The sequence below is a fragment of the Equus quagga genome, chromosome 8 (assembly GCF_021613505.1).
Source record: "Equus quagga isolate Etosha38 chromosome 8, UCLA_HA_Equagga_1.0, whole genome shotgun sequence".
Classification (NCBI taxonomy): Eukaryota; Metazoa; Chordata; class Mammalia; order Perissodactyla; family Equidae; genus Equus; species Equus quagga.
The window spans coordinates 84,187,147-84,201,170 of NC_060274.1; the positions used below are offsets into that span (position 1 = coordinate 84,187,147).

Here is a 14,024-nt window from a genome sequence, read left to right on the forward strand (position 1 = left end):
ACAGGTGGGAGATTCAATGAGATAATGCATGGAAACAGCAAGTGCTCAGCAAATGCAAGCAGAAATAAATAATAAGAAGAATTAATCCAGCAATTATTTGCCCTCCTTCCCATTTGGATTGGCGGTGTGGTAAATTAGAAAGAGTTCAGGGCCAGGAGTGAGGAAACTTAACTCCCGCCTGGGATCTGCCTCCACCAGCCAGGTGACCTTGAGCAAATTAATGAACCTTCTGGGCCTCAGTTTCTTTGTATGTAAAATGGGAATGATTTTATCTGCTCAGTCTATTTCACAGGCTTATTGTGAAGACCCACTGAAAGAACGTAATTGAAAGCATTTCGTAAACCTCACAGGGTAACTGAAGCTTTTCCTGTTACCTTTCTTCGGCTGGAAATATTTCACCTGAGCCACTGTCTCCCTGGCATCGTGAAAGAGATAATATGCCCATGAACATGTTTTAAATGATATCAGAAGAGAAACTGACTGTCTGGCAGGCCTGGCTCATATAATTTAGCATTTCTATGGCACTTAAATTTTACAAGTATTTTATTATCCCTATTATTAGTAAATCCTTTAAGAGTTTTCTCAGACAGGTTATTATTACAACCCATATTTTACTGATAGAGGAGGAGGGGCACAGGGAGAATGAACAGCTTTCCCAGGCTCGCCAGCCAGGGCGAACATGAAGGCCCTTGATCCTGTATTCCTAACCGGCACCGGCTACTGCATTGTTAGGCTTCACCAGCTTATATACACAATCCAATGCTCCCTGTGACAGAGCTGTCCACACATCTTCACAAAGCCACCGGTGACTTGTTAATAGTGCACATGTGCTGTGGTTTGGAAGACTCTCCAAGTTCCAAAGGCAGCCTCTGCCTTTCTCTCTACCACCGCCTGCCACCTCTCTCTCAGCCTGTGTTTTTATTGAATGAGCCGGCTCTTCAGAAATCGTTTTGTCTTCCCTTAAGTCTATAACAGAGATGCAGAGACTCAAATTTGTAAGAACTATAAAAGCCTAGGAGAGTTAGGAAGGACGGCCTGTCCGTTTGTTTTTATCATTTATTATATTCTATAAAATCACGTGTGGTGTAAGTTTTTAGTTCGACGATGAACATCTACACGCGAATACCAAGGTCATAGACTTCGCAATTCCCAATATTTAATTTCATGAGGTCTCTCTTTATTTTTCCCAAATTGGATCCCTAAAATAGGCTGCCTGGTGGTAGGGAAGTGGGAGGTGAGTTTTAAGGAGGTATCTGTGTGGACATACCACTACTAGAGTTGTAGGAACCAGCACAGCATCTTTCAGGCAGGCCGCTAGGATGGCCCTACAAGAAGCCCCAGGGGCAGGTCTGAAAGAAAGTAGCTAATGATGTGTGAACACTTCTATGTATTGCCTATAAACAGGTCTTTGATTAAGCTCTTTCAGCTTTTCAATTGTTCTTACCAGATCCTGGTTAGTTTGAGGCTGTTGCTGCCAATAATTGGTAGTGCCAGGTGGAAAATTATTGAAAGAAAAGTCACTCTAATTTTTATGATGTCAAACTGGGAAGAAGAAAATGAAGGGAGAAATAAATATCAGGAAAAACAGCATGAATAATATATTGGCATATTTTCTTTCGCTTTCTCACGTTTTATGTTGAAGCTGGTATGAGGCCATTTCCTACTGCCACTGAAATTAAGTGCTGGATTTTAAAACTTGCTGCCCACTCTGCATGTTTGTAGTCTCATAGAATTTTCTTGCTGGAACAGAATACAGAGCTATCAGTCCAGCTCTGTTACTTTGCATTTAGGAAACTGAGGTGTACGACACGGCGTATGCCATTGCTGTCCACCCTGAATTATAATAGGTTATCTATTGGGTATTTTTGCTTTGATAGTTTTTTTTCCAGGGAATAATTCAATATATACTTACTCAAACCTCATTTTAGTTTTAGCATATTAGATTGTGATTGCAAATATGACTGAAGTTTTGCTTCTCTATATCTTCATTTATTTAGATTTGAATTTATCAAAACCTTCAGAATCTCCTTTTATTAAAAATATGTTCATTAAAATTTTATTTTGTAATGTACTTTAAGGCTATTTTTGTGGCCTATCATGAAGATGAATGATTTCATACTGTTTGAAATGTAGTAATAATAAAAATAGTATAAACCAAGTCTTAAATCAAAAAGCATCATCAGGCAAAAATCTTCAAGTCCCTCTTGGGCCGTTTTTTTCAAGCAATATTCAATTACACAAAATTTCATTTCAGATGAATTGGAGTTTGACATAGATTAAGAAGATAAAGTATGGTAGGTATGTACCTTACTAATTTCAGGATATCTGGTTAACCTGTATTTTGGAAAATCACTTCATCCTTCATTAATTGCAAATATTACAGTTAAGGATGTTATTAAGATGCCATAGATATACTCTTCAAGGATAAATGTCCGAAGAGTTGTAAGATCTGAAATAATTTCATAGCTATACCGTAAAGTCCATTTTATTTAGGCCAGGTAAAATTTACTACTCAAAATGACTGTAAATGATCTTTGACATGCCACCAGGCAGGGTAGTAAAAGTGACAGTCATGGGGTTTTATTAAGATGAGTCTGCTTTTATGGGTAGACAGTAAACATAAAACCTCCAATTCTAAAGGGACACTCCTAGTAGGGGCGAGAATGGGAGTGGTGTTGTGAGGGCAAAGACATACAGCTCCTCCCACTTGGTCCTTCCATTCTTATTTGGTTCATGTGGTACATTTCCAGAGTCCTCATACGACGAGGAACATGACTCTTTCCCTTCAGCCGTTCTCATTCTGATGGAAGATAATTTCAAGGTGAGGGAAGTTGTGAAATCAAAGGGTTTTAGATGCCAAGTTTAAAGTGGGAATCCACTGAGGATAATATGCTTCCACACACTGGTTGCTATTATGTGACACAAGATCCATTTGGTTTGAAAATCATGATCAAATTTTAGTTAGAAGTAAAGAGGATGATGTTTGGGTCTATTTTAATCGTATTATGGCTAGGCATCCAGAAATTCCCAAATCTTGCACTGTCAGAAATCCCCACCCCTACTTATTTACAGGGTTCCCAGGTTCTGTACAGGATAAAACCAGAATGGGAATCAAAGCGCAACTTTATTTATAGCTGAACAAGCAAATAACATTCCAAATGAGAACTGTGCATGCGTGTGTGTGTGTGTGTATTGGTGTGTGTTGGAGGAGTGTGATGGAAATGCCGACTTAGAAGGTTATGGATTTTGCTTCAGGAAAGGGAAGATGAAGTTCAAGAGACTTGTGGACCTTTCCCCAAAGATAAAACCCAGTCAACATCTTAGGTGGGAAGCCTGAGAAAGAGACACATGGGACCACGCCTTTAAATGCCTAGTAATCCCACCACCAGATACCATAGCCTAATTAATGCTGCAGGCAACTAGTGAGTGCTTGGAGGGGAATTAGGACCGGCAATAGCTGAGGTGTGGGAAGAGGGGCTAAGGTTGCCTCTCCACCGCCACTTATTCATTCATACAACAAACACTTATTGAGTGCCTACAAGAATCCTATCATGCTACGTGTTGGGGATGCCGCACTGAACAAGACAGATGAGGTCCCTTTTCCATGGAACTTACTACACTCTATTGGGGAGGAAGAGAGAGAATAGACAAAAGGAAAAAAACCCAGAATAAATAAATAAGAAAGTATCAGTTAGTGACAAGTGCTATGATGGAGATAAAACATGACAATGTGACACAAGTGGCCAGCAGGCTGCCTAAGGGAGATCAGGAAAGGCCTGTCTGCATGGGTGGCATTTCAGCCAAGACCTGATGTTCAGCAGTCTGGGCTCAGGAGTCCTTTCTCCCTGACTTCTGAATATGGTGAGACTGGAAGTGATAGAACCACAAGACCAGATGTGCTGTAGCTGACTGTATCTTGAGCTGACACATGGAAGAGAGGTGGGAGAGACTGACTTCCTCCTTCTGTCTTCCTTATCACCATCTGATACAGAGCATCTGACATAAATGACAATATAGTCCTTCAGAGCCTGATTGTATCCCTGGGTTAGGTTTAGAATTGGGGTCTGTCTCTAACTCCAGGATCTAACCCTAATTCTCACCATGGAGGGCAACAATATTGTTCAATGAGGTAGAACATTTGTCTCCAAGAGATTGATCATGCTCAACTAGACAATCTCAGAACCCAAATCCATTACTCATGGCTCTTTGCTACAAACCCTACTCCGTAATTCATGGGTATTTGAAGGGGGAAGCCAGGGAAGATGACATATCCTATTCCGAAATCTTTTTGAAATGAACTGGGATATAAAAAAAAACCCATTTGAGTAAGTAAATAAATCATTCTCCCAGACACACACAGCCCGTACTTACCTCCTCGTCTGTTGATGGTGAGGTACACAGAGCCTTCCCACCATGTAAATTAACCAGATCTTCATGGAACGGACGGTGGTGGAGAGGGCCTGCACCAGAGGGCAGCATGATCATAACCATAGCTACCATTTATTGCCTTATCTTACGCCTGTAATTGTGCCCCCTGCTTTACATACATTATATCATTTAATCCTGGCCACCTTTTTCATATGAGGAAAGCAGGTCAAGAAGATAAGCAGTTTGTCCAAAGTCCCTATCTGTCTATAATTTTTTCTTACTGTACACTTCGATTTGGTGAGCTATACATGCGAAGAACACATTTTGGTCTTAGATTTATGTTTGGGTATAAATCTATGAACTGCTTTTTCTTATATTATTGGCTTATCTCTTCAATAGTCATCAAATGGAGAAAATAGCCAAAAGTTTTTAGAAGATTATGCTAACACATTAGCATTTAGACGTCCATTGTGACAAGTGGATATTGGCATTTACAGGAGTTGTCAGCTTCTCATTCATGTTTCTAGCTGGTTGAGAAAAATAGAATTTTGAATAATTCACCCGAATCTCTCAGAAGCCTTGATCCGCAGTAGTCTTTTATACATGAAAAACTGACTTCCAGTCTGTTCCACCTGGAAGCCAATCCCTTTTCACAAAGAGTGTAGGAGAACTCAGGCAATTAGTGACTAAGTGGAAATGTTAGGCTTTAGCTTCCACTGTTCAGGGCGGGTTTTGATACGAAAATCACCCTGGGTCCCGAGTTCACTTGGCTGGCAGAGACGTGGTCTTCTAGTGTTATAACCCTTTTGACCAGCTCAGCTCCTCTAAAGCGAATCAAAGTTGTGGCTTGTTTGCTGTTGGAACACTTGGGTTAGGCCATGGCTGATAGTGAGTAGGTGTAGAAAATGTGCTTGCTTCGTTTAAATCTAAACCCGTGTCTTTGGAGCCATGTGTCGTAAGAGATGTCCTGGTCAGAGCATTTGCTGGTTGACCCGTAGGCGCTCGAAGGGCATCTAGTCCACCAGCTCTCCACCTTGACGATAAACGGATTCCAGCACAGGTTTCAAGAGTGTGAGAGTGTCTCTTCTCTCACTGGCCTGGATTGCCGCAGCTGTGGTCAGTTTTTAAGCATGCCACAGCTACTGTTTAAAAACCAGAGTCGCCTCAGTTTGTAGCACTGCCTCTTGGGGACAGATGTAGGAAAATAGCAATGTCAGTGTCGCTGAGAGGACCCTATCGCTCCTATTGTACATTCACACTCAATAAAAGGCACATTTATGGCAAAGAAGCCTGTCTAAAATTCCATGGAATTCTGTCAGTTGTTACTGATTGCTCTTATAAAGGATTATGTATTTTAAAATTCATTTAATGTATACTCTCTTAATTAGGACTTTATTAAAATTCAGCTAGGGAGTAAGTAAGAATATTTTAAAGAAAGCATTTGCTGGAAAAGTCATAAGATAAATATAACTATAAAGAAAATATAAAAAGTATCTAAGAAAAATGCCTTTTCTGAGAACCCCAAGTCTTTCTAAAATAGATATGCTAATTCCAATACTTTTCCCTATTGATTTGAGTGGCACTCTTGAGGAATTCCATTAAGCCACATTTTGTTGGCTGAATCTGAGTCATGCAAATAATAAAAATGCAGTGCCTTTTTAAAAATACCCTATAATTAGAATGGTCACTAATTCAAACTGATCTTTCTTATAACTCGTCTGAATTAGCGAGGCTTTTATAGTATTACAACCACCATCCATTTAATACAAAAGGATGTAAAATTACTTGACATAGTCCTTTGGGAAAGTCCATAGGAAAGAAAATTTTGCTTAGGAAGTTCACATTCTTCTCCTCTCGTATATGATGGGAACTCTGCTTTTCCTTTATTAAAAAAATTGATGACTTGTCACCTTGCCTTTATTTTAATCACTGAGGAAAATGTAACATACACAAACATATAACTCAAATGCAGCTCTGAAACCACATAAAGTAGCAACCTATTATTAAATGTAGAGCAGACTAAACACTTTTAAAAGAAGAATCAGGTTTCAGGCTTTGGCTTTGCACTTGTCATTTAGACTTCGGCATAATCATACTCACTGGGGCTGAAGCACATGATGCTAGGCAGACTATGGACTAATTGGGAAAGTTAGTGAGTTGCTTTTTTTTTTTTTCAGGAAGATTAGCCCTGAGCTAACATCCACCGCCAATCCTCCTCTTTTTTGTTGAGGAAGGCTGGCCCTGAGCTAACATCCGTGCCCATCTTCCTCTACTTTATATGTGGGACATCGGTCACAGCATGGCTTGCCAAGCACTGTGTAGGTCTGCACCCAGGATCCAAACGGGCAAACCCTGGGCCGCCAAAGCGGATTGTGTGAACTTAACCACTGCACCACCGGGCTGGCTCCACGACTTGCTTTTTTTCCCCCTAATAGTTCTAGCCACTCGTCCTTCCCAGATGTCATGTGGTGCAGGATTCCCTGAGAATTCCTAAATCGTAATACCAGGTTTGTGGCACTCTTCTGGGTAGATATACAAGTAGGGTCTCTGCATGGCAAGTACCTAGCTATTTGTAGAGGCAGAGATTCTATGAAAAGGTGCTCGTTTTTTCAAGAAACAGACTCACCATTCCAGGAAGGGAACCAGATATTGAAATGTGACAAACTTTACAGAGGATTTTTTTAATTGCTTTTGGTGTCAATCTTTCTTCTCCGATTGGTAAAGAAATCCCCAAATAGAAGTAGGTAAGATTTCTTACTTGCACTGGCCCCAGGTGTCTGGCTCTCCTGAGAACCTGGTGGGCTATTTGCAAACTCTCTGTGAGAAGGTAACATATAGGTGTTTATGCAGCACCAATTCAGATTTACAAAGGTAATAACAACAAAATACTTTTGACTCGGGTAACGTTCAGATTCAGAAGTTATTAGCTTTTAGTTTGGTTTGAGATTTGGAGTATTGCCTACTCTCGTTCAGATGGTCCTCACAGAAGTGGAGGCACTAAAAGAAAGGTGAACAGATGCCCTTAAATGATCATCTCTGCTCTGAGTTCCCTCTGGAACCAGTTCCTGACGTCCTTGGAGTGTGGCCTGTAACTACTGAACACACCTTAGATGTTTTCCACCAATAGAGCGTCAGCCACTACTACTCAGGACCTAGAAATTGCTCCTGCTGTGACTAACTGATACATGCTCTTGGTTCTAAATGAGGTGTGGTTGCAAGAATTTTAATTTATGGCCATGGATATTACCCGCTTGCTTCAGGTCTGGTTTCAGCTGGCATAGTTATCTGACAGGGCCTTCACGGGGCCGAGAAACTCTGTCTCTTTTGTTTCAGCTGCTGATGGATTTAGCTGTCCCCTTTTTGACGACTTGCACATTTCCTGGCTTACTTGGAACTGGTACCATGTGGGATCAAAGACAACTAGAGGCCCTGTATTAATTCTAATAAATGTTAAAACAAAAGTTAAGCTCCATTTTCTGGTTCCTGTTGTAACTGGAAAGAATAGCTCATTCACAAGAAGAAAATGAATTAAAAATTAGGACCCAGTGTGCCTTATCTATTCCAAATGTGGATATAGATACTTGCTTGGCTTTTCCCTCAGTATATCAGAAAGCAAAGAAAGTTACATTTGGTAAACACTCTGGGGCCTTCCTGTGGCTCTTCTGCTCTAGGATTGGGAGGGAGCAACTTTCTTTATGGCCCGTGGCTCCCCTTGTTCCATAGCTTTGTTTCTCTATTGCTGCAGAGAGGCGGGGCTCGTGATGATGGACAGCATCATTACTATCCCTGTGCCATGTTCCTTCACCCTCCTTTGCTGCCATGTGTGGGTGTGTGCTGGTATCTGGGAATAATTTTGCTTTAAGGGAGACAGAACATGTCTCTCAACTTTGCTTGGGGCTTGGCCCCCCAAATGCCAGCCTGAATTCAATTTCATGAACCATCTCATGAACTCATCTCAGAGTTCAGGAGTCTTATGGAGCCTGCTAGGATTACTGTTCTCACTACCTGGATTCGTGGCCCTCAACTTGTAAATCTGCAAAAAAGAAGAATACAGAAATAAAAGGAAAATTAAAACCTGGCAAACTAAATTCCTACAGAAGACAAGTGGTCTAATATTTCAGTTCTGTTATGTGATGTTTTCTCAGGTTTTTTAGTTACAAAAATGTTCCTGAAAGACAGTGGAGAATTTGTAGGACTGTAATGCAATTCCATTGTGTGAGGGATATAAACGATTCCACGATATTTCAGAAGAACCACGGGTTGTTAGCATTGTCCATTATCAATACAATTATGTGACTCAGTTTCTGAGGCCAGTTTCTGGGGCCTGGGGTGAGTTTCAGTTTCCTCATAATTAAAATGGGGAAAATAATTTTTACCTAATGTAGCTGGTGTGAAAATTAATGAGGTGGTGCATACGAAGCACTCAGTCGTATGCCTGGCATGACATAAGTATCCAATAAATGGGAAAATGCGTACACACAGACACATGTTCTTTTATTTCCTCTCTCAGGTCTTGTCTATTTACAGCTTCTGTTCAGAAATCGCCTTTATCTCTATCTCTAGCCCTTACCTCTGGCCTAATTTCTTGTGTTGAACCAGCTGTTACCGATGTTCCCGTTTAGCTGTCCTTTAAATGGTCATTTGTTTCTTTGACCTACTAACAGTGACTTTTGAAGTGAACCCATTACAGTGGTGATGTTAGGATTCACAGAATCACGTAACTTTAGAACTTTATTCGAAAGATGAGAAATATGAAGTCCACAGAATGTAGATAATTTCCCCCAAATCACACAATTTCAAATCTAGATTTCCGGATTGTCAACTTTGTGTTTTACACACACAGCAGAGTTCTGTGGACCCGAAAGGTAAGTCTGGGCAAAGTATGGGACGTGGGTTGAGAAGGGATTATGTCTGAAGGTGAGAGGGCTTAATGGTGATAATATGCTTACAAATTATGTTACTTTGTGCAAAGTACTTATTTCTCCATTTCTAAAATAATATGCACCCTACTTACCTCATAGTATCTTGTAAGATCTAGATTCTAGATGACGTGGATGAAAATGTTTGCAAACTGCAAAATGCTGCATAAATACTAATTTTATCTTTATAGGCACACAACACGTAGCTGTTATATGTATATATTGGATACATAGGTGTATATGGATGCATCTTAATAAATTAATGTGCTAATAAAACCATTTTCAATAAAACTCAATCCTTTGCATATCTTTTATCTGTAATGTGCAATGTATGATCATCTGTGGTAGGCTCTCTGTGTACCGCAAAGAGAGCTCAGCATCTTGGAGATCAGGCTAAGAGTGGGGAAGAATGCAGACAGGGACTTTATTGCATTGGGATCCAAGTCAGTCATCTGAATGCTTAACAGGTAGGAAAGGGCCCTTGCCCATAGGGAATCAGGAGACATTGCCTCTGAAAGCCCGAATAAATGAAGGTATCAAGCCATTTTCAGCTTCAAGTATATTAAGATATTCTTTGCATCTCAATGGATCATTTACTAGGATTAACTTCTCTCTGTATGACTTAGCAAAGTAAATATGATTCTTGTTTCTTGTCATATAGGAATTTATAAAGATAGCGCAGAAATGGCAAATTTGTTTCAATTTGAGGGCACTCTTTAGTTGACTGGTGGGGATGGCTTAGAGAACTGTGCAGAAAGAGATTTTGAGACAATATAAGTCAAGCTGGGCAAGTACCATAATCAACCTAGCGGCGTCTGCCATAGGCTCAGGTGGGAATAATACATGTAAATACTGGCAGTAGCACTGAGGACTTGGTTTTAATCTTGGTGCCACCACATTGACCTGGGACACTTTGAACAAGACCCTTAATCACTCAGGGCTTCAGTTTTCTTCATTTGCAAAATAATTGGCATGGCCAGACTTCCCTCCATGGTTCTTTCTGGTTCTTACATCTTCTGTTTCTGAGAGAGGGGCAGTTTACACAATTTTATTCATGTCAACTCAAGGAAGATGACTGTCCTTAATGATTACAAAGGTGTAATTCTATCCTACTTATCTTATAGGGTCTTGTGAGATCTGGATTCTAGATAATGTGTGTGAAGATATTTTGTAAACTGCAAATGCTGCATAAACATTAAGCCACAAATAATGGCGTCAGAACCTCCAGTTTTCTAAGTAGAGTAAGTTCTCTAGACAGCCAAGAATATGAAGGAAATTCTATTCCTTTTAAAGAATATTCTCGGTACATTCTTTTGGCCAAAGCGAAGGAAAATAAAATTAATAATTACATTTTTAAAGGATGGAAGCTGAATATGTCTGATTGGAACCTTTCATCCTCCTTCTGTGGCTCTCAAAATGAGATGGAATTGCTAAGTTTTCCTTCTCCATTAAGAAAAAGGAATTAATGTGCTTGTTTCTTTCTTTATATTTGATATAAAAATGTACAAAATCTTTTTTCCTCCCAGCCCCATGGCTCAGCAGATTTTTTTGGCCTGATTTTAGCTAAATCACTTTTTTCCAGTTAAAATAAAGTCATTCCACACGTTGCAAGGGGTATTCAAATGCTATGGACCCCAGAAGGTCGGCAACGGGATCTCCTGACGTTGTCCAAAGGGAGGTTTGGGAAGCCCTCTCATGCTGCAGCCTACTACACATCGGATTCCTCCTTTGGGATTTATGGTTTTATTTTTTTTCCCATATTCTCATTTTATTTAAAAGGCTAGAAGATGATGGACAGCCAGTCAGCATCTTAGTTGAGGCGCGGGGAGGGGATTAGTGAATTCAGCTCATGCTTGCCAGTGGCTTTTGAGGAAAAGATCCCATGTATGATCACTCGGTCTCTGTTTTCAGATCAGACTCCGACCCCAACGAGATTCCTGAAGAACTGTGAGGAAGTGGGGCTCTTCAATGAGCTGGACTGCTCCCTCGAGCATGAGTTCAGGAAGGCTCAGGAGGAGGAGAGCAGCAAGCGGGTAGGTCTGCCTGCATGGACACCTCGACAGGTGCCACCTCTAACTCCTGCTAGAAACTTCTGCGTGGAAACCAGGTGGCACTGCAGATGGGCCGATGTGGTCCTGAAACAGCATTTTATCCGTTTGCAAGTGTTGTCTAATGTTTAAAAAAAAATGCGTGAATCCATGGTTGTGGTAGAATCAAAGCTAGAAAAATTATAGGAAAAACAGATGTCTGAAATATGAAATTCAAGAAAAAATAGTTACCTGATTCTTGACCTGGAGTCAGATAAACTCACAGACTTTTTCTATTCAAAACTTGTTTTAGAGGCCGGCCCGGGGCTGAGTGGTTAAGTTTGCACACTCTTCTTCAGTGGCCCAGGGGTTTGCTGGCTCGGATCCTGGGCGAAGACATGACACTGCTCATCAGGCCATGCTGAGGCGGCGTCCCACATGCCACAACCAGAAGGACTTACAACTAGAATATACAACTATGTACTGGGGGCTTCGGGGAGAAAGAAAGAAAAAAAAATGAAGATTGGCAACAGATGTTAGCTCAGGTGCCAATCTTTAAAAAAAACCCCAAACTTGTTTTACTTTGCACACGCTTTCTAAGGGTGGTGAATGCAGAGGATGAGTCAAAGGGACAATGGGTGAATAATCATGGCAGTAGGAGAGGGGATTTCATCTGATTTGGGGCCAGGTTGTAACTCTGATGTCCATAATTTTCCAAGTAGATCTCCGCCAGGTTAACAATTACTTTCTAGTCGTATTATTGAACATTGGTTGTTGTTGAGACAAATAGGTTAACTATAAGTGTGGATTATTTGCTCTTACAAGTGTAGAAAATCCACTTTATGAATTCCTCCAGAATATATTCAGTTTTATTGTAAGGTTGTGCTGGCATTTTAAAATCACTTTACAAGATTAAGGAAAGGAAATGGGGTCACCAGTAAATGTGATAACGAAGCTTTTCTGTATTTTCTTCATTGTTATGATAGAGCGTTATTGAATGCCCCCAATGTACTAAACAAGAAATGAGACACATTCCATCAACAGAGACTTACAGTGTGAAAGTTGATTGAAAGGAAGGGCCAGCTAGGTCGTAACGGATTCTGAAGTTCCACCTGTTCCATCCAGAGAAGAATTTTTAAAGGCTCTGATATTTCTCTGAGTGTTTCAAAACCTTTGAGTCATCCTCTACGTGAAATTATAATAATCCCTCCCACCAGATTTTCCATGTCACATTCTCAGATCAAAATAGTCAAGGGGTTGTATCCAGTCCATACTGCTTTAGGAAAAATCATGAAAATAGGTGAAGGTTACAAGAGGGGTATAAAATCTCAATCAACTTATTTATTTATTTTTTTTGTGTTGAGGAAGCTTGGCCCTGAGCTAACACTCATTGCCAATCTTCCTCTTTTTTGCAGAGGAAGATTAACCCTGAGCTAACATCTTTGCCCATCTTCCTCTCTTTTTCATATGGGACACCTCCTCAGCATGGCTTGATGAGCAGTGCTAGGTTCATGCCCAGGATCCAAACCTGTGAATCCTGGGCTGCCAAAGTGGAGCTTGAACTTAACCGAACTTAACCACTGCACCCCCAGGCCGGCCCTCAATCAACTCATTTTATTTATTTATAATTAATTTGTCATTCATACTTGACGACCCCCTCCCCAATAATATAAAGGGCCTTTTTCCTTCTTTTTTTGTTTTGAGGAAGATTAGCCCTGAGCTAACATCTGCTGCCAATCCTCCCATTTTTGCTTAGGAAGACTGGCCCTGAGCTAACATCCGTGCCCATCTTCCTCTATTTTATGTGGAACGCCTGCCACAGCATGGCTTGACAACCGGTGCGTAGGTCCACACCCGGGATCTGAACTGGCGAACCCTGGGCCACCACCGAAGAGGAACGTGCAAACTTAACTGCTGCACCACCGGGATGGCCCTAGCCTTTTTTCTTTTTTTAAACACTTATTTAGCACTTATTTGCCAGGCACTGTTCTGAGCACTTAAAAATTTTAACTCAATAAAAGTAGAAGGCATACGTTCTATATTTCATTGCAATAGAAATAGATTTTTTTAAAAAAACATGAAAACAGCAAGGGAGAAGAAGAACCAAAAAGTCTAGTAAATTTCCTCTGGTTGAGTGATAAATTTAGCTCTCCTGGTAGATGTGGTGTATGTAGAAGACTGAGGGATTAAGTTCATTCATTCCTCAAGATAGTCAAGGGTGGCTTCTTAGATTAAACTGAACTTTAAGAAAGTGTGTACCTGGCCCATGTTGTCTTCATTTCTCATAGAATGGTTTGAACCGAAGTGTATGCCCTTGGTTTTCCCAAAGACTGTTACCAAGGCCAGCTTTAGGAAGCCCGTGGTAGGCGTGTGGTTTTAGATGTTCTTTTTTACATAGTGCTTATGATCTCCTATAGGAAGTCCCAGGGGAGGAAATTCTTGCAGATCTGAATTCCAGGAAATAGTTTGCTTCCCCTGAGGAACTGAAATATTTTCTCCTCGTGGACATGAGAATCATGTAACTGGTTCTGTTTCTCTTTTCACTTTAACTCCTCAGTTAACATGAAGCCAAGTTTACTGCCTAATTTGAGAACTTTTTAGAATACTGTGATGAGTATGTTTTACTTCGCCCCCACGACTAGACTTTCAGTTCTAGTTTTTATTTCCCCTTGGCCTGATTTTTCACGAAACATTCTCATGCTATACATTT

At 40.6% G+C, this 14,024-nt stretch overlaps 1 protein-coding gene across 8 annotated transcripts in view; it reads left to right on the top strand.

The window, feature by feature from the left end:
* Nucleotides 1-14,024, top strand: part of CREB5 (cAMP responsive element binding protein 5) — a 399,941-nt gene that overhangs the window by 78,532 nt on the left and 307,385 nt on the right. For 6 of the 8 annotated variants that reach the window (XM_046669245.1, XM_046669242.1, XM_046669243.1 and 3 more), the window contains one exon: nucleotides 11,199-11,320. The exons of 1 other annotated variant lie outside the window; for it this stretch is intronic. In XM_046669245.1, coding sequence (XP_046525201.1) covers nucleotides 11,199-11,320 — 122 coding nt within the window. Of the gene's footprint in view, nucleotides 1-2,254; nucleotides 2,299-11,198; nucleotides 11,321-14,024 lie in introns of all 8 variants that reach the window. One more of the 8 variants, XM_046669248.1, reaches the window with a different exon arrangement.